Source organism: Brachycentrus maculatus, unplaced genomic scaffold (genome assembly GCF_059751285.1).
Source record: "Brachycentrus maculatus isolate JH-2025_06_01 unplaced genomic scaffold, ASM5975128v1 h1tg000091l, whole genome shotgun sequence".
NCBI lineage: Eukaryota > Metazoa > Arthropoda > Insecta > Trichoptera > Brachycentridae > Brachycentrus > Brachycentrus maculatus.
Genome location: NW_028280845.1, coordinates 724813 through 747063, shown reverse-complemented (window position 1 = coordinate 747063; position 22251 = coordinate 724813). Strand labels below are relative to the sequence as shown.

Sequence of the window (22251 nt, the reverse complement as noted above, 5' to 3'; positions counted from 1 at the left end):
AAAAAATAAAACTTCAAAACCTGGGTTGAACAATGGTTTATATAAACGGATCTTTAGACAAAAAAAATTAAAAAGCTGTTATTCAAAAATCGCTTGTTGAAAGTTTAAGATTTTTCAAGTAAAAGATATATGAAAGTGGATATTGGATAGTATACAATACATTGATTTCCAATTTAAGAAAAAAAATATGAACAAACTTTATTGACCATGAATCAATTTCGGCTGTCTGATAAATTGGCAGAATTTGGATAGTTATGCCAAAGTCAAGAAATTTAAAAAATTAAATACAAAAAGGTATTTTCTTTGAGCATAAATTCTTAGTTAGGATCATTAAATAAAATTATTACATTTAAAAAAAATGTTAGTGCATATTGTCAGAATTTCAAAAAGGGTATTTTAAAAGACAATCAGAAGTATGCAATTGTACACAAAAAAAGTCTACTATTTGAACATTCATTCTCAATCCGAGAAAATGTGTATTTATATGTTTAAAAAAAAAGAGAAATATTTGTGTTTTCTATTATTTACAAAAATATTTCACTTTCATACTATTTCTGTGAGCCTAAGCGGCTCATTATTAGAAATAGGCATAAAATTGTGGTAAAGTAGGTTCAAACCGAGAAAATCTGACTCAAGAGTCTGCGACACTAACCACGGGACCACAACCCGACACAATTATTTTGATACATTTGACAATGTGCAAAATCCAGTAGAATTATATTTTTGTGGTTTGATATTTTATTATTAACAATAACAGACGTAGATATCATCAGAGAGGACATCTCTCCAGATCCTGGTGGTATCAGACAGCCGATAGATGAATGATGAGGAGATGATGAGGATGAATGATGAGGAGACGTTGATAGAATGGAAAGCGGTTGTAAGTTGGGGTGCGGTTAGGTGTTAAGTACCTGGTTGTTTTGCCTAGAGACGATGCTCGTGGAGTGGCGGCGCCGTGTGAGCTGGGGCGGCGCGCTGGGGGCGACACCCTGACACACATAACTCCAAATTTTGAAAAATAATTCAACAGCCAAAACAAGATTTTGAAAAAAAAAATTCAAAAGGTCCTTTCCTCAAAGCAGGTAAAATTTAAGATAGTATCCAATTACGTCAGCGTGTCGTCGCTACAATACATATTATCAAATGTGATATAATATATTCCGTAAAATGCAGAGACCTATCAAATGTATTGCTATTGAATGCATTATACTAATGATTGAAGAAGTTAAATTGAAATTCATAGAACATGGAACGTCTGCACAAAAAGGTGTTTTATTTGCAATGATGTTCAGTAATAGAGTGCTGTTTTATCTTTGATATTAAGACCGACTGTTTGATCACCGGTTAAAGAAAGAGTAAAAAATAACAGGGAAAAAAGAGAAATCATTGATTTTTAAAGTGAATTGTTAAATTGTTTTGGGATAATGTTCCAAAACTGAGTATTTCATTTGTCTATTGATTTAATTTTGATATTTTATCTGTGGTTAAGTTTGAAAAGGTTTAAAGCCACTGTATCTTATTAATACCTTCGAATAATGTATCTCAAATCTGATATACATAAATTACTTGATTTTGAAATGCAACATTTTTAATAAAATAAAATAAAAATGTAGCAAAAGTGAATACTGCCATCTCTTTTTTATTAATATTCCTCATTATCCACGTTACGATTCTGTGTCTTTAAAAACTAGTGACTTGACATAATGCATGTCTCCATGTGAAGGGGTCTAAGAACACACAAGTAGACCGTGTCATGCATCAATAAACGTACGACAGTCACTTGTTATAATACTTGCACATAGTAATGAATGTGTTCTTTTATTTGGTAAAGATTATCATTGATTTTTATTATTGTAAATTAGAAATATATTTTTTTTCCAGCAGCAGCAAGTTACCAAAGATAAAATAATTCACTTTAGCTATCTCTTTCTTAGCCATTATCTCAACTACAATTTTTAAACCTTTACTACTGACCAAAGATTATGTGCTAGTGACCAAACAGTGATTGAATTTATATCTTTGTGATTCAACCGGGCACAGCTTATTAACAAAATAAAAGCTAGTGTTGCCATATTAGTAAAACATTATGTACAAAATAATGGATATTTAAATTGTTTTCAGTTAACTGGTGTTATTTTTATTACTATTGAGGTTTAAAACAAAACTGTAACAAGATAGGTATGTCATGACTGATTATTGGATTGAAATATTTGTCATGTTACAATTTTCTTTCAATGTATTATATTTTAGTTTTCGCTTGTACAAAATGGTACAGAGGCGAATATATTGCCATAATAATAATTGAAGATTCCTATTATGTAATCAGGACAGTAAAAGGACAGTAATACAAACACACTACTGTACTGCGGAAGTTTGTAAATACATTCAGATATTAATTCCTTACATGCAAAGCGGAGCTAACGAGGCTTGAGATTTGTTTGAAAGAAAAATGTTGAGAAATCATAGTTTTCTAAAGATATATTTTAAGAATGAGATGGTATGAATTAGCAACTTTAGCATGACGCCACCTACCTATCGATTATGTATCACGTAAAATCTATTATGTACATCCATTTCATGAGAAAAGTGATCACTATTTTATAGTCTATTCCTGGGTTTTTACTCTATGGTGGATATTTCCATTTTTTTGCTAATACCCATTTTTTAGGAAGGTTTTACATGGACTAAGGATATCAAAAGAAATATTTATATATTTTCAAATAATATTTAAAACAATGACTGCAAATATTCTTTCTTTGACTCACAGAAGCAGGTGTCATGTGTCATATACAGAAATACTCATGAAATCTGTCCAAATTCAATTAATTTGAAACGAAAAGTTATTATCTTTTAGTTTTCAAAAATGGTGTAAAGTTTTCTTATTGGTATCTCAACACAGATGAAGAAATTTATTGAGAATCGAATATGGAAGTATGGGTATTTACAAAAGATTATAATCTAATATCGACTGGTATAAATGATCACTTGTAATACAGTGTTACATTCACCCGTGATTGACAACCACGTTACTCAAATTTCGAAAAGTTGTATATATATGATTCGAGTGACAACCCAATTAGAATTTATGTGTAAAAACTCCATACGCAAGATCTCTAGTCGTAATAAGTGATATAAAGGGTTATTTTTCTCATTTTTCTTTCAATCAAACGACTTGCCATAGACATGACAATAGACAAAAAGGTTGCAAGTTAAGAGTGAAATTAATAAAGTATCAAACAAGAAATATATAATATATGCTATGTACTATACAGACACAAACAAACACGACACAAGTACATTTAGAATAAGGAAAAGAATATATCATTTGACTAGCTGGTAGTGTAACGGTTAACAATCTCAAATTGATAATTGAGAAACCTTACAAATCAATTTTTTGACAAAGTTACATTACTTAAATACGGTGACTGAAAACTAAATGCATAAAAATACATAAAAAAATAAATCATTAATATACCAAACAGAGCATAAATTTCGAAAAGTGATTTTTTTCGAATTTCGCGCGTTGAACTAAAAAAATATTTATGTCAACATTAAAGTAAAATTATGGAAATAAATATATTATCCTAATTCAGGTGACAATTACTAATCAACTCTGATCCTGTGGGACCCTCGATTTCTATCGTACACCTCAATATTAAACACTAAATTTGCATAGAAACACGCAAAGCAAAATACTCAGTTTTAATTTAAAATTCACACAAATGCAAATGTTGTAGTGTCCAATACTTGTTTTTGAGGTTTGATTTCGGTGTCAAAAGTATAACCTTTACTTATTTATTTTTTTACAAAAATGTTAATAAAATTAGTATATAACCACTCACCGAGATTTTTACGTCTACCGGTTTCGAGACGTACCCGACGAAACCCCCCCCACTCCTCTCATCCTACAAGTATATAAGTAGATTCGATTCCTAGTCTAATTTTAATGTACGTTTAACCTCGGCTCGTAACGCATGTCTGTATTGAAAACTATAGTGCATGTTGGTCTTCGGGTCGACCAAAAATCGCATGTGTTAGACATTTTGTGTAGTTTTGAGTGTGTAAATGGTGCTATGGTGGTGAAGGGTAGTATTGTTTGCATGCTGTGTTAGTATTTGTCCTGACGAAGAGACGGGTACGTCTCGAAACCGGTAGACGTAAAAATCTCGGTGAGTGGTTAAATACTAATTTTATTAACATTTTTGTAAAAAAATAAATAAGTAAAAATGACTAACCACAAAGTAAATGCTTTAAATATTAATAATATTGAGAATAGTTTAACCTTTAATTTAAAATAATAAAAAATAAATACAATTAGTGTTATCGATAAAGGGGAGTCATCTTTTGACACCATCAGTACAATTTTAGAGCATGTAACAAGGTAAAATAGTTTTTTCCTTTGTGAATTAAAAATATATACAGTGGGACCTCGATACACGAACCTCAAACCTGATAAAAAGGACCATTATAGTCCCCATATGTAGGCATCAACACCATCTAGTGGCAAAATAGTTACTAATAGGCTATTCTTCTTCTTCTAACCCTTATCCGCACCCAATAAGGGCACTGCATCATATAGAATCAGTGTTATCTCCATCGTTAAATACACGAAGGAAAGGTGATCAGCCTTCTGCTTCAGGTACCAGTCCAGGGTCATATTAAATAAATATTAGACTGAAAAATCACTGACATTTATTTTGACCTTCTCGGAAATCGAACCCGAGACCTCCAGCAAGTTAGCCTAGCGTGCTGACCATTACACTACGGAGGCGGACAATAGGCCATTAGTATGTACATATTTCAATTACGATGTGTTTACTGTATTATTTTTCATACAACACATATGAATCGTTTTAATGAGGTTGAATTCCATAGAATTCGTTATAAAGAAGTGAACAAATGAGAGAGTGAACCTCAATATAACGGGCTTTTGGCCATCCAAGCCCTAATATAACACATTCCACTGTTTTTCCTTGATGATCGAAAATTGTTTGAGTGAAAATTGAAAATTTAAATTGACTGTTGAAAAGTGTCCTGCAGGGTGGAGGTTGATAAATTCAATATCAACTTTCTCGGTGTGCAGTATGCTTAAAATGTTAACTTCTTAAATTGACATTGTTCATTTTGGTATTTTGCGCTACCGGGGAACATAGTGATTGTCATGAATTTTCCTGAATAAAGATGATATATATCTAAAACGGTAAATAAATACATATTAACCCTAGAACCATTATCATATTTTCACACCTATACTAGTGGTCTTCTTAATATTTCATTTATTAAATATAACTGTCCGCCTCCGTAGTGTAATGGTCAGCACGCTCGGCTACCGTTCTGGAGGTCCCGGGTTCGATTCCCAAGGGGGGTAAAATCAATATTAGTGATTTTTTCACTGTAATATATATTCATTATTACCATGGACTGGTTCCTTGAAGCCGAGGGCTGATCACCTTTTCTTCATGTGTAAACGATGAAGATAGCACTGCATTTATATGACGCAGTGCCCTATGCACCGTTGGGGTGCGGATAAGGGTTTTATTATTAAATATAATTTATTAATCTATTATTTTATTAGTAAATACTACTATAGCATTTATAAAATTGCAATAATGTATATATTACGTTTGCAATTATCAAACTATTGAATGATTGATAGGGTCATAATTTTGTGTGGGTATGTAAAAACAAATACATAGTGATTTTTAACTATGATGTTTATTTATTATCACCCTGGACTGACACCTGAAGCGTAGGATTGATCACCTTGTCTTTGTGTAATCAAAAATTAATATAACATTACATAAATGCCATGCAGTGCCCTATGCACCGAATGATGCAATCTATTTAATTTCTATCTATCTCCATCATCAATTTATTGATAGTCCTTTTATGCGTAATTTCATTATTTAATGACCTTATGGGCAATGCAAGCAGATAATAGAGCTTTGTTGCATAATAGACAATATTACTTTTTTTTCGATTTGATTATGGATTTAGGGTTAAAAATCGTACGCCTAGTTCCAGAGTATAATATGTAATTTAAAAAAATATTTATCACAACCATATGACTAAATAGGAAGAATAAAAAAATTAGATTAAATTATTTGTAAATGCCATTTTTTGGCATTTAAGGGTCTAAAACTAGTGATCTGACATAACGCTCACTCCTTTCAAGAACGTCATAAATAAAAAATCGTCAATTTTGAGTTGCGCACGTTTTTGGAATGCCCAGAAAATGTACTATATCCCCGCAAAAGAGGCATATTTTTAACTTAATATTTATCCGCTACAGTGTTGTTTTTGTATTTTGAAGAAAAGGCATTGTTTAATTATTTTTTAAAAAATACTAAATATTTTTCAAATGGAGAAAATACCTTCAGGTTCTACCTAAAAAGATCTATTGCACAGTAAAAAGTTCAATGAGTGGCTTGATATTTATTTTTAATACATTGTATTATATTATTAAACTTTAAAAACGTTCTCCTGAAAAATCAAGTTTTTTGATTTATGACGTTCTTGAAAGGAGTGAGCGATAAGCAAACATCAAAATAAGGAACAAATATACTCAGTTACATCCAAAAGCTGAAAATAATTGTCTCATTTGTCATTTTTAAACCAATACTTCTGTTGTTCATTCAACAGTGGAAGATTTGTTTGAATTAATTCTTTCAAAGTGTTGAGATCATACAGTTTTTCTCAATGCAACTCTTGGTTAAAAGCATCATGCATTGGACGATTAGGCGCTGCCAGACCTAATTGAATTAATAGTTTGTTTGATATCATCAAGCACATGTCCTCAATTGAAATCAATGCTTCATTGTAAATTTCTTCACTGATTTGTATATTTGGATTTCCCATTCTATTCCGTATTTGATATAAAATATCATCACACATATAATCCTTGTACTTGATCCACAAATCAATTGGGTTTGATGGGAAGCATGTAGATATGATTATTGAAAACAATGTTCGTATTTGATGAGCGTGTGATGATATTACAGCATCATTGAGAGTTTGATTCCAATGAGCGTCATTTTCTAGCAATTGCAAACGTTGACAGGCTTCTCTGTAGGATCCACACAATTCACCATCAACAGTTCGTAAATGTTGGAATGATGTTGGGCCACGTACAATGACTAATAGCAGCCGTAAATAAAAACATTCATCATTGCTTGGATGTACTGAACAAATTCGACCAATCGCATTGGTGGAATATACATCTGGGTATCCTGCAACTGGGTTTCCTTGTTTCCGTCGTATAAATCTCCTTGAGGATTGATTCCAGGTATAATATTTTGGCATTTCAGAATATAACAATGTTATATTGTTAGAATGAGACATTTTTTTACAGTTTTTGGATGTTATATGGATATAAAATGTTTCATAGATTAATCAATGTAATCACAAATTAGCAAACACACAACATTGAATTATGCACGGAATGAATCATAAACTATTTGGAATTTATAAGGACTGTGTAGATATATTGTTTCCAGACAAATTGTGTTCGTCTCTTTATATGATAAGTTGATTCCTGCTCCTGAAATATTGTAATAATTAACCAGTCAACGTTCCCAAATGCAGCAGCGCCTTGAACTTTTCAATGTAAGAAATCAAAAATTCTAATTCCGCTAGAATAAATAATGACAAGACATTCTTAGTTAAAATTACTAAAAGAATCTTGGTAATATCTTATACTAGTTACGCTGCGCCTTTCCAAAGAACAGACTAAGCTCTTGTGCTTGGAGAGCGACTTACACTCAATGTTTATTGTTTGCACTAAATTAAAGAAATATATATATATATATTTTTTAAATCATGCATAATAGGCATTAAATTATTTTGATTTATTCAATATCTTGTAATATTTTCATATTTAAAATAAAAATAAATAACTAACCGTCACACCGCCTACTGCAGGGATAGGCAGAAGAAATGCTACACCACTCGGTGTTTGCAAACAATCTTCACCTCTTCCACATTCACATTTCTTCACACATACCCTCTAATTATTCGACTCTGATCTGATCACTATCAAGTATTCGAAATACTTGATCATGCCAAGTTTTCATATTTTTTTTACCAAATTATATACTATAAATATAAAAAATCTTTTTGCCAGAGAGAGAGAAGAAAAAAATTAATTTCATATGCTGTAATAGTGCTTAAAAGTGGCAGGTCCAAAGACGGAATAATCGGCGGGTATGTATGAGGAGATGTATGAATCTGCAAGATTGTTTGCAAAGACAGAGTGGTATGGCATTCTATTCTCTCTGCCTATCGCTGCAGGAAAGTGGTCAGTAATATTTACGTTAAGTGCTCTGGGAATTGAACCCGGGACCTCCAGCGCAGTAGCCAAACGCGGTAACCACTACACTACGGAGGCGGACAATTAGAAATCTACTAAAGAAAAAATCTACAAGACCAAAAAATCTAGATGACAGACTCCATCACGTATAGCGTTGAGTCATTATCCCATTCAGCACAGCATACCAATATACAGGGTGGCGCAAAATTAATCACTCTATTGGAAGATGTTATAATTTACGCAAATGGCATTGTACGTCAATAATATTTGACATTCGTGAACTAGACAGCTGCAGCATACAAACAAATTTAGGGTGGCGCAAAATTAATAATCTAATTTTGTTTTTAAATAAATTTTTGATTTTTTGAGTGAAGGAAACCTTAACATTTTTTTCTGTTAAGTAGAAAAGATGATATCCGTCAAGTTAATGCCCCCAGTGTTGATACATATTTGCGCCAGTTTGATCAATCCGTTTGCATACTGCAGCTGTTTAGTTCACAAATGTGAAATATGATTGACGTGCGACGCCATTTGCAAAAATTATAACATCTTTCGATAGGGTAATTAATTTTGTGCCACACTATACAATGAAGATAATAATCACTGTCTGCATGGTCGTGAAAAATCTAAGAAATTTACATGGACAAATAAAAGAGCCATAATGTTGTAGGATGTGCCGTCGGCTGGTGTTATGTCTTACCCTCGCCTTGTTCAGGTTAGGTCTCTTGATCTTGTTGAGGTGAAGCTCCGTCATCTTGAGGAAGCCAGTGGTCAGGTCGTCCAGGTAAGCGGGAGTCGGATCCGCGTAGATGTCACAGTGGGGCGCTCCATCCAGGATCTTCTTGGTGGCCGGATTGTTCAGGGGAAGAAGAAGAGTCCGGAAACGCCAGTATTTTAGCGCCTGCTGTGTGCATTAGATTTGTAGTACACAATAAACATACAATAGTTATACTAGAAAGATATTAACCGGATCCACGCGGCTCGCATAACCGTATGTGTTTTCACAAAACATGCCCCATACGCGGCTGACATAAGCGTATGTGTTTTTACTTTGCTCCAAGTTTCGAACCTCAGTTCAACTTGGAGGGATTTTTTCATGGTGTGGAACTTTGGATAAAATAATACGTCAATCTTTGGCCTTATGACATCTGTTGAAATATCTGACTAATAATTTGTAACATCACAAGGATAAATAAATGAACAGATCCCTGATTTTTCTTGTGGTCGGTAATTAGTCCGCGCCATAATCATGCCCTATATCTGTCTCACTCTCGACGCTACGCATCGCCAGTGGGTAAGAGTGACACACGATGCGAGCTTTGATTTATTTATGTTACGATCTTATTTGTTTATATTACGATATATTTCAACAGTAATGTGACACAAGTGTATTATAGAGTACCAAAAAGGCATAATGAATCCCATTAAACGTTTTTGTTTAGGAAAATAAATCGTTTCTTAACTAAATACATGACAAAAGTAATCATTTAAAAAACGGCGAAATACTGCAGCGCACGGGCGTCTCTTAGGAACAAAATTGACGCGGTTAAAAGGTTAAGTAAATGCACCTCTATAATAAGCACAAAAGAAATAAGTATGATGCATGGAAAAAGGGAGAGTAGAATCTCTCTCAAATATACAAACTCATCTACCTATTCTAAAATTTCCCAATTTACTACTACATATTTTGCACCCAGATCTTGTAATTCATTTTTTTTTTAAATGTGACTTTTGATCCTTCCAAAGTATTAATATGTATTATATATTAATATGTATAAGGCAAAGTGGAAGGTAAACTGAGCATAGGACGAAGACATATATCTTTGCGTAAAAACATGGGAGAGTGGTTCAACTATAGCACTCACTAAGTCACTAATTTTAGTTTGACATCTTACTTCTGTCGGCAACAAATTAAAAATACTCGGAAATTTATATTATAAATGTTCTGCTCCCATATTTATTGTTTACTCATGAGGCCATCAACCCTTCGTTGTGGGTAAAGCATATATCGTAGTTGTCTACTAGAAGATTTTAAAACATAAAGGTGGGGACTGACTGGAGCATTTCGTCGTAAAGTAACATTGGCGGCGAGAATTGACAACGGATGAAGTACTTGGAATGAGCTTGACTTGCGAATACGAATACTCGCATCGTAACGTGTTACGTTACGACAAAATGACTGGTCAGTCCCCACTGTAAGACAAAGAATTTTATTGTACTTTCCAGCCTGATGATAAGCCTCCATGACAGAGGGAAGGTTAGGTTAGGTTAGGTTATATAAGGTTGGGTTAGTTAGAGGTTAGCTCGAATGAAAGGGACATTACCTCGACCAGGGGGAAGTCGGTGTCGCCGCGTGTGCAGATGTAGTGGTCCATATAGTTCCAATTGTAGTTCTCCAGCTTCTCGGTGGTGAAGGAGACCCAGGACACCTCGTATGTGTCATGGTGCGGGGCGTGGAATCGGTACCGATAGTGGATGTTGAACGGCGGGTAAGGATGCCTGCGTTCCAACAAGCAAACATTCCAATACTCATTTAGTCATTTGCTTTAATATCTCAACATAGATGACGAAGGATATGGATGCCTGGGCATTTACAGGGCCTACGACCGTCATAGGGCTTGGTTAAGTGATCACTTTACACACGTGCGACATTCACCAATCCTACCCATGATTGACAACCATACTACTCAATTTTTGGAACTCCTCGAAATATTCATTAAACTCGTGACACAGTTAAGTCGTAAGTTCTGTAAATACCCAGACTTCCATATTCTTCCTGAAAAAAATAGTTTTTCTTCAAAACCATATATTTTTTCAATACAATGATGGCGTTTCAAGAAAAAAAAATTAATCACGTTAAATGTTACCTGCGTTTAAAGAAAATCAACTTGCGGGCTATTGATTACTGGGCCTAAAATGGTTCACAACGTGTCGAAAGTAATGTGTCATTACTTTTACTTTTTTACTTCAGCCTTTTTCTTGTGTCCAGTATTGAAAAAAAGCCTCTCTTTTGGACTTCTACAGTTTTCTGTTGGAAGCGACTCTCTTCCAGCGCGGGCCCACCACTATTAATATCATCGGATCATCTTGTTCGGGGTCTACCCACGCTGCGTCCTGTTCTAGGCCTCCAGTCAAGCACCTTTTTCGTCCATCTATCTTCAGACATATGCCACATGACCTGCCCAGTTCCACGATTCTTTGAGTCACATCTGTTACCTTGATCTTTTCAACTAACCAACATTAGTTTTTTTGATCCCTAAGGGATATGTTTAACATCCTTCTCATCATATGGTTGTCGTGTCGGGTTGTGGTCCCATGGTTAGTGTCGCGGACTCTTAAGTCAGAGTTTCTCGGTTCGAATCCACTCTACCACAATGTGATACCTATTTCTAATAATGAGCAGCTTAGGCTCAGAGAAATAGTATGAAATTGAAATATTTGTGTAAATAATAAAAAAACACAAATATTTGTCTTTTAATTGAAATAGAAATATTTGTGTAAATAAAAAAAAAATGCATATATAATTTATAAAGTTGCACATGGATTGGTTTCATCACCTGGGCCGGTATCTGGTGACCGTGATGGTAGATCCAACGAGGATGATCTTGTGGAAGATACGTCCGATGGAGAGCAGGTGATGAGGGGGGGCGGGGCCCCGTGGCGCTGCGGGGGCCACGGCGGACGAGGGTAGACCGCACTCCGCCTCCAGGGTCTCCCCGCTGTTCACGCCGACTATCAGCTGGAAGCCCTGGAAACAAATCACGTCAAATTACCGGGAGTGAGTTTCTGCAGACAAAACTGTACATAGGGAGTGAGTTATTTTTTAAATTTAGAATTTTTTATTATAATTCATTAAAATTTCGTCCGCCTCTGTAGTGTAATGGTCAGCACTTGGTCATTAACACACATAGGAAAGGTGATCAGCCCTCCACATCAGGTACCGGTCTAGGGTTATATTGAATAAATTTTAAAGTGAAAAAATTACATATATTTATTTCACCCCCCCCTGGGAATCAAACCCGGAACCTCCAGTACGGTAGCTGAGTGTGCTGACCATTACGCTACTAAGGCAGAAACAAATTATGTGAAATTAACCTGTCCGGGAGTGAGTTTCTGCGGACAACTGTAACATAGATATTGGTCCCAATTCATTGATGCTTGATGATAATCGGAGCATTTCATCGTAACGTAACACGTTATGATGCGAGCATTCAGGTAGTAAGTACACCGAACCGAGCGCTCCATCCATAGTTTCGGATGCTCGCTGATGCTTGTCGCGAGCGATGTTACGACATTATGTTACGACATTATATTACGACGAAATGCTCCAGTCAGTCTCCACCTTTAGACTTTCATGTTTAAGTGATGGAAGTTTCATCTCAAGTTGACACCTATAATATTTTACATGTAGAAGGCCACATGTGGATAGTTACCTGTGCCAATCGTTGGGATACTAGCTCCTTGAACACATCCATCGTGGTCAGAGGATCCTTGTATATAGCTCTGTTCTGAGCAAAGTCGGCATTCACGTCATCGGGGAGTAAGTCGTAGTCAGACACTACGTAGTCATTCTGCAGTGAACGTTTGTCAGGGAAATAATCTGTCGTTATGGGGAGGCATGCCGGGATCGTCAACGACTTCCAATCCACCCCTAAACAGATTAAAATTATTAGAGAGTGTTCATTTTACTAATTGAACAAGCGCTCAGTTATGAAAAAAAAATTGTATTGATACAACAATGGTTGTTTTTAACCTTTCCTTCCCGGTGATATGTATTTACTACAAATCGACTTCAATAACGAGAATATCGATATAAAATATAATAGATACGGGCTTAGAATTTTTGTATACCTCCGTAATACAATTATGTATCACATAAAAGTATTATAATATAAAGTTATTCATTTGCAGCGACGGAAATAAATAATTTGTGAAAAAATCGGGGATAGAATCGCCAATACATAAACGTTTCTCGGTGTGTGTGTGTGTACGTGCCGTGCTTTGCGTACATGCACATGTTGCTTCATACTGTTTCCACCTATCTCCTTTTAGTAGCGCACAAATCGTCTTTCGGGGTGGTTGTGCCGCTACACCAACTATGGTGGCTACTTGCGATGTATTTTTTTCTCGTTTTTAGATATTTACCAGACCTGACATTACAAAATTGTTACATTTCAAATTCAACTAACAGTCTATAAAAGCAACAAATAGGAATATTCACATTTTTCCCGTTTTTAAATCTTATTTTCATATGGTGTAGAAAATACATATCATTGTCACACGTGGAAGTTTTTAGCACCGTAAAGGAAAGGTTAATAAAGTACACGGACAATTATGATAAAAAAAACTATTAAAGGATAAAGAAAAATTATACAAGTATAAGCAACGCCTTCTATAATGTATGAAATGCAAGTCAAATTCTTAATTCAGATATAAGCAAACCATACCAATTTCATGAAAAGGCAAAAAAAATAGAAAAATGCTTTCTTCTCTTTCCAACGCATTTCTGTCTCTTTTTTATCACATTCAAGATATCTATCAATTTTTGGTTGGCAACATTGACAACTTCAAAAAAATAATTGGCACTGCTCATACCGCAACTTTCCAGGTACTTACCTGGAGGTACTTACCAATAGAGCTCAATGCCTATTGCCTTCATTTAGAATTTATGGCAACGCTGTGCTACTGTGATATGTACCATGTTGCCAAATTTACATATACTTGCAATTAAGTAGGCACTATTTTTCGAAAACAGACCGACACTTAAAACAATAAATAATTAGATTTTTTTAAGGAAAATGAAAATTTGTGTAGAGTCTGTTCACAGTTATTTTACCTCTGGTTGTTTTTGTTATGTTTTTTTATTTATTTAATTATTTATACTGCCAAATTGTTACTACTATTAATTTACTACTATTAATAATTTATTACTATTAATAATTATTTTTTCTCTAATATTTCTTTTAATGGAAAATTTACAATATTTTTTTTATACATAGATATTGTATATTCATAGATGTGTATTCTATATAATAATATTGTTAGTTGAATGAGTTAGCCTAAACAACAACGATAAACAATGGTTAACACATAAAGATATTTACTTAATAAAAAACATGCTTTTCAATAAAAAATGTGATTACCTGTACACCATAAGTTCAAAACTAATCAATTTTACTGTTGTATTAGCTCAATAAATCAACAAGAGGAAAGTCCACCACTTCATTATAATAGTTAATTTGTGAAGATATATTTTGTATATAAAAAGCATTGATAACTTTGTGGAATGGTAATATGTATAACACTCTCCCTATCATTCATCGTTCACTTTGTGGTAAAGTGGTATTACACAAAGCGGATGATGAATGATAAGGAGAGTGTTTATTTGTGAAAAATTTGGAATCAACCTGGGTAAGTTTGAGATGCTAATTGAATAACGTTGTTGGTTTTTGTTGGTTTTTCAATATCAGCTCTAGATATTTCCTTATAGATTTTTAATTCTAAATCAGGGTCACAATTTACTGAATTCAATTTGGAATTTAACTGGCAATACAACAATTTTTATTTTTATTATAATGAAAAATACATAAGGTACAAATCATTAAGATAAGAAATTACTCATTAAGGCTTCGAAGCTGTGAAATTTTAATTCTTTTCTTGTATTATTTTTATTTCTTATCTTTCACATTTATTTTTACATGGCATATGAACATGACGTTACATACATATAAGAAAAAAATCTCACCACTAAAATGGTTAAGATAAAATTTATTACGCTGTCTTGAATCTTTTCAGTATTGCTGCACTGTCACATACTGTGTACAGACTACCAGAAAAATGATGAAAACAATTTGTTTCTTGGAATAGAAAATTCACAATCGCTTTGATATTGAAGTAAATACAAAAAAATATAGAAACATCGAACAAGTACTACAAGGGCCGACTGATAAGTTTTGTAAAAGAATTATAAGCGTCGCAATTAATTACATGATGCCATTATTATTATGATGTCGTAATTCTTTGACTTTAAACAGACTCCGGTTAAATTTTTCCAGAAGTAATGTTTGAAGGAAGGGAAGGATAAAACTTTGTATTTAAGAATTATTTTTTTTTCTAAAACCGTTGACTTTTACCATACTTATCAGTCAGCCTGTTATGTGTAAAGTGTACACTAGTAAATTTATCAATACATCAAAAAGTCTAAGCTTTTTAAATACATTAGAAATGAATGACACAATTCTTTATTCCTTCCTTATACATATTTTCAAAATGATATTAATTTTTTAAATTACAATAACTGACAGTTTGAATTTTTTTAAACACCTTCTTACAGTGCAGGTTTTAATAAAAGAAAACATTCTTCTGAATTAATTGTATTAACACATTGTTTGCGGGAAACGCTTATTAGCATCTTTTACATACTGTTGGTAGAGAGCGGGAGACGCTTATAAGCTTTCTATTTGCTTACTTTTGGTAGAGAGCAAGTCACCAAAAAACATTGTACAGATCGGAATAGGGTTTGCGGTTACTTGTGATTAGTATACGACTCTAATTAATATATTGTTTACGGTCAAGGATGATGAAAAAACTGCCCGAGAATAATGTGTTAATAATAAATAATAATAATAAAACCCTTATCCGCACCCCAATGGTGCATAGGGCACTGTGTCATATAAACGCAGTGTTATCTTGATCGTTTACACATGAAGGAAAGGTGATCAGCCCTTCGCTTCAGGTACCAGTCCATGGTAATATTGAATAAATATTACATTGAAAAAATTACTTATATTTATTTTATCACCCTTGGGAATCGAACCAGGGACCTCCGGAACGGTAGCCGAGCGTGCTGACCATTACACTACGGAGGCGGACAAATAATGTTAATATGAGAGTTAAAATCACTTATATTTATTTTTGATCGAACCCAGGACCTGTAGCATGGTAGACAAACGCGCGTACCATTGCACTATGGAGGCGGACAAAATCAAAATTACATTGTGTCATTGCATTTCGGGATAGGGCAAATTACAATACCAAGTTAATAGCGATATTCGGAAGCGTACAGAGTGCGGCTGCTACAATTTGATGGAAAAATATTGTGTTTATGCCAACCTATGATAATTCTCCCCACTGAGTCCGTTAGTGAGCATCCGTGAAGGCAGACAACAAGAAAAAGAAACATGGTGAAGCAATGTACATTTGCAATATCATAATTCAATTCCTTCCTTAACCTAGCCAGCTCAAACAGGGAGATTGGAATCCTTTATACATATATGAATTTTAATAATAACTTTAGTATTATACGAGCTACTTACTCCATATACATATTTTATAATCTTAAAAATATTAGTAAAGAAAATTTTCCATTTTTTTAATTTCATAATTACAATCGTTAAATGTTTCAAAATATTGTTTTTGATAAAAATCACAATCAGTCAGTACCGCAAGATTTAATAGAGATTCTTCTATTTGGATGTATGCAAGAACCGAACCCTGGATTATTTTTACATACTGGAAAACGCATGAAAATATGAATTTTAATTATGCGTCTTATAATTTGACCAATTATTTTTATTTGCAACATTTTGAGTGTGTCTAAGTCCTGTAAATACTGAGACTTCCATATTCTTCTTCATCTATGTCCAACTTCGAACCCTCATCTGCACACGATGGTGCATAAGGCACTGCATCATATAAACATAGCGTTATCTTGATTGTTAACTCATGAAGGAAAGGTGATCAGTCCTCCACTTGAAGTACTAGTCCGGGGTAATATTGAATAAATGTTAGAGTGAAAAAATCAATTATATTTATTTTTTGCCCCCTGGGAATCGAACCCGAGACCTCCAGCACAGTGTCGTAGCGTGCTGACCATTACACTACGGAGGCGGACAAATAATCTATATTGAAATGTTAAAATGTAAAAATGACGGTTAAAGTTACAGACAGGTTAGGTTGGGTTAGAGCACGAACCTGTAGTCAGGGCGGGGGTCCATTCCTGTTCCCCGGTGACCCCCCACAGGAGCACGATGTTGTTGTTGTTGTGTGTGGGGGTCGGGGTGGGCGGCTGCGGAGAGTACGGGTTGGAGGAGAAGGAAGAACTCAAAGACATCTTCTTACGACCTGAAACCAAGTTGGGTTATAATAATTTCATTAATTGATTCGGCTTCGGATTGTTACTTTGGGTAAAATCTATCAATTTTTAATTTACATTTTACTTAGTAAATACCACAATTTTCAAAATCTATTGTGACACGTGTTTCAATATATTCGGCGTCATTTTCACCATATGCGAAGCTAAGTCTTAATTTTAGAGTTGTGTCCTTGGGACGTTGAAGGTTGAAGAGGGGGTAGGAGCTGATTCTTATTTATTATTATTATTAATTTTTTATTTATTTTTTGTTATTATAAATTTTTATCGCTATATTGTATATTTTTTTAATGGAATAGAAATTCATAAAAATATGAATACATAGTAATAAACCCATAATTAACAATATGACAATGGCTAAAACCTGCCCCCTATTGTCTATGTTCCCACTGATACCACTAATACTAGTAATACATACTACTAAAAAAAACTACTAATACTACAAAAAAAAACTACTAATACTACATACTAACATGAAGTGTTGGGTTATGGTCCCGTGGTTAGTGTCGCGGACTCTTGAGTCAGAGTTTCTCGGTTCGAACCCACTCTACCACAATTTGATACCTATTTCAAATAATGAGCCGCTTAGACTCACAGAAAAAGCATGAAATTGAAATATTTTTGGAAATAATAAAAACATAATATTCCTTTTTTTTTAATTAAAAAAATTAAATTAAAACATTGCACCGGTTCACTGCAGGGGTAGGCAGAGGTCTGAGTTCATGTAAAAGCCATTGATTTCCGAGGATAATATTACCTTCACCGAATAACATCAGGTGAGAGTGCATGGGCGGGGTGTGGGTCAGCGTCGGGGTGCATACGGGGCTGTAGAGAGGCTGCGGCGGAGGCACCGGGGGCGCCGGCGCGGGGGATACGCCCTCGGCCCCTCCGGCCGGCCGGGCCTGGTAGTGGTGCTGCTGTATGAGTACTCCCGTGGGACCTACGAACAGCGAGCGTAACAAGCTATTATTTTACAATATACTTTCAACGATAATATTTAGCTTCTTCTACGTCTCAGTCCTCATTACTGAGGGTTGTGACCCTTGTGGAAGGAATGATTCTTCTCTAGTTAACCCTTGACTGAGTTGCATGTAACGCTCCAACCACCGAGGTGCCTGCTGCTGCTACAATTTTCATAGTATTAACTCTTGATAATTTACCCATTCCATTATTTCAGCGAGTGTTTTTGCCTAGATATTTTCACTCATGAATTACATGAAATTATAGTAACTTTAAACATAAAGAGTAAATCCACTCACAAGTAGGCATAGGCTATGAAACTTATAAAGTTGAAGCCTGAGTAGGGACATGATAAACGGTGTAACATAAGCCGTAGCTAGATTTCAGAGTCACTTGGATGTTAATTAATTTAAAAAAAAAAAAAATCCTTTATTTTGCCTTTGGTCCATATTTTAGTTCGACCTCTTATCTCCGTCGGCAATTGATTAAAAATGCTCGGAACTATATATTAAAGTGTTGTACTTCCATATTTATTGTTTATTATTGGGACCATCAATCCTTCATTGTGGGTAAATCGGGTATCATAGTTGTGTACTAAAAGTTGTACTAGTTTGTTGCTCAACACAGAATAAGAAACTCTGAAATAAGAAGTATCTGCGATGTGGAAGATGTTGTGCGATGGGGAAGAATAAGAAGATGTTTCTGGAGAGATCATGTGGGAAGAGCAAGTTTGGATCGAGTGGTGAGGCTATCGAGTGGTGAGGCTATCCTTGCATAAGAGGTAACAGACCCCCAGGAAGACCACCCAAATGATGGAAGGATAGTTGGTCATCCACCTCTCAGGAGCGGACTCCGAGAACAAAAGGACACAGTCCTAGCTAAAGAAGAAGAATTATAAAATACTTAAATCTTAAGAAAAGTTCATCTTCAAGATACCAACATGACAATACCAAAATGCAATACCAAACAATTCCAACAGAACTTTAAATATTTGGGAACCAAGTACTTCAATAACCTTCCTACAGATATAAAAAAATTGAAGGCATTAAAATGCTAAAAAATTAATTATATAAATTATATACATACATGTATTTTAATAAAAATAAATTATATTACCAGGCACAAGAGCTTAGTCTCTATATTGGAGTAAACTGCATTATTAATTTTAAGAGCGTAAAAGTAAAAATGTCTAGAAAATGAATTAAAATTATAAAAATAAACTTTTGTAACCATATTAAATAAATAAAGAAATAAAAGAATATAATTTGTGATCCTTATGCACAGCGGAGGATAGTCACCTTTGGGAAATATGTGCGTCCATCTTCTCCTGTTGCTGGTCAGCTTGACAGTCACGTGTGAAGGATCAAACGGGTTGATGAGCGCACGGCCGGGCCTGAGCAGGGCCCCCGAGCCCGCGGTGTCGCCGCGCGAGGGCGACGCGGCCAGGCCGTCGGAGCCCAGACTGTCGCTACCGCAAGATCCCCGCTGTTTATCTACAGTACCAAAAAAAAGCAAAAAGAATAACAATAGTGGATTGGACCATTTTTTATCAGATAAATAAGAAATATTAAAAAAATGGCAAAATAGTTTGTCATCGGGTGCTTAAAGTCTATATATATATATATATATATATATATATATATATATATATATATATATATATATATATATACATATTCATCTTACCCTTTCCGCACTCATTGGTGCAGAGGACACTGCATCATATTAACGCAGTGTTATCTTGAACATTACTTACATGAAGGCAAGGTGATCACTCCTACACTTCAGGGACTAGTCCAGGGTAATATTAAATAAATATATGAGTGTGAAATCACTAATATTTATTATCACTCCCCCCTGGTAATCGAAGCCGGGACTTCAAGAACAGTAGCTAAACACGCTAACTGTACACCACGGAGGCAGACTATATATCGTGGGTATACTGGCAAAAAACGTTAAATCTAAAATCCCCGTTTGAATAATCCCTGTTATTCAAAGCTTTTAGCCTGAACAAAATACCCATAATTAAACTAAAAGTTGAATTTACTCTTAAAACTTCTTACATATATATGACATTTGAAAAGCGTATTTTTCCAGTTTATAGAATGTTGAAATCTTTATAACCTGCATCATCAAGTCGAAATTGCATATTTTCGAGTTAATGTTTTTTGCCAGTATACCCACGATATTATATTAAATATTTATGAAAATTACAAATTGATGGTAGTTAAGGAAGGCAAAGAAAGAGCGGAATTTAGGAAATAAGGTAAAAGAAAAATTAAGGGATGAGGTTTGACAGATAGTTGGGATTTTAATGATAGATAGTAATATAAACATATATCACATTTAAAAAAAAAATTAAAAAATTTTCATTCCAGGGCATGTTCAGATTACACATGTTCGGATTAGCGGGACTCTACTCTAATTGTTGGGTAATATATCCAAAATTAAACAAGGTTATTGGATTGAATTCTACTTTCATTTGAATATTTATGATAATATGTGAGGCATTTCGTCTTATTAAGACACATATAATAATATATATGTAGATAATAAATTAATAAAGTAGAATTCAATCCAATAACCTTATTTAATTTTGGATATATTACCCAACAATTTAAAATGGAATTTTACCAACTGTCTGCAGTTTTAATAAATATCTACTGTAATTGTTTATAGGAATGTTGAATGGCCACAAAAAAGCAAGTTAAAATGGAGATCAAGTATAATTTTGTAAGGACACTCACTAGATATGGTCAAGATGTGTCCGATGTTGTGATGAATATCAGGATCGGACATCTTCCTCCTCCAGTTTAGAGTAGTCGGTGGACTCTTATCTCGCTGCGAAATTTCCAAACCGGCAACCGATGTTTTCTTCGTTCTGTTGACTCGTTGCAAACTGAAAATACAGCAAAGTTTCCATTACACCACACTCCAACATGATATATGTAAAAGATTTACTTGCTAGATATCACTATTGCTTAAAATCTATTGTGACACATGTTTCGATGCATTCTGTTAAGAATAATAATAATAATTTAATACGTAATAATTTATATTTGAAGCAATAACATTGTGATTTTCCATTTTATAATTAAAATATAACTTTGTTTTAAAATCACTATAAATATTTTATTATAACTCAAGTATTAATCAGTCATGAAAAATAAGCGGTTAGCTTCGAAACCGGTAGACATTATAATTAAGTGAAAATGAAATATTTATAACGATTTTAAAACAAAGTTACATTTTAATTATAAATTAATAATTGTTTAGAAAATTTTAGCTGGGATGGTTGGTTGAAGACAGAAGAAAGTAAGTCTTTGGATACGTTGAGTATGGCAATGAGTATAGCCTGGAACGACTGGTTGTGATTGGTAGCCTGGAGAGGAAGAGAGGGAGAGGAAGATTCCCCACACGATGGAGCGATCGAGTTAAGGTAGCAGCAGGCACCTCAGTGGTTGGAGCGCTATGTGCAGCGCAGTCAAGGGATAACTGGAGAAGAGTCATTGCTTCCGCAAGTGTCACAACCCTCAGTTATGAGGACTAAGACGGAGAAGAAGGTTAGTTGAAATTTAACCACAGACAGTATGATAGAAAACAGATATATTTACATACCACGTTCCATCAGCGGGTGGTAACTGGAATACGTGAGCATCGTACGCGTCGTAATCAAATAACGAATTGTGGATATATTCATCATCTTTCACAAGTTTGCTTTTCCTTTCCGTCTCGTAAACCTGGAACGTGATAGGGGATTCACATATTTTCACTAAACAACTTTAGTAGCAGACTCCCTAGTGAGCACTCAAAAGATAGTATAATCGTACAT

General features: G+C 34.4%; 1 protein-coding gene across 7 annotated transcripts in view; it reads right to left on the bottom strand.

Moving 5' to 3' along the window:
* Iml1 (GATOR complex protein Iml1) overlaps nucleotides 1–22251 on the bottom strand; it is a 47627-nt gene that overhangs the window by 18344 nt on the left and 7032 nt on the right. For 2 of the 7 annotated variants that reach the window (XM_088258138.1, XM_088258142.1), the window contains exons 8-17: nucleotides 22038–22159; nucleotides 21167–21318; nucleotides 19718–19921; nucleotides 18217–18399; nucleotides 17282–17431; nucleotides 12742–12959; nucleotides 11866–12056; nucleotides 10633–10807; nucleotides 9009–9212; nucleotides 912–989 (exon numbers count right to left, since the gene is read on the bottom strand). In XM_088258138.1, coding sequence (XP_088114264.1) covers nucleotides 912–989; nucleotides 9009–9212; nucleotides 10633–10807; nucleotides 11866–12056; nucleotides 12742–12959; nucleotides 17282–17431; nucleotides 18217–18399; nucleotides 19718–19921; nucleotides 21167–21318; nucleotides 22038–22159 — 1677 coding nt within the window. The remainder of the gene's footprint in view (nucleotides 1–911; nucleotides 990–9008; nucleotides 9213–10632; nucleotides 10808–11865; nucleotides 12057–12741; nucleotides 12960–17281; nucleotides 17432–18216; nucleotides 18400–19717; nucleotides 19922–21166; nucleotides 21319–22037; nucleotides 22160–22251) is intronic. The other 5 variants (XM_088258143.1, XM_088258144.1, XM_088258139.1 and 2 more) reach the window with 4 other exon arrangements.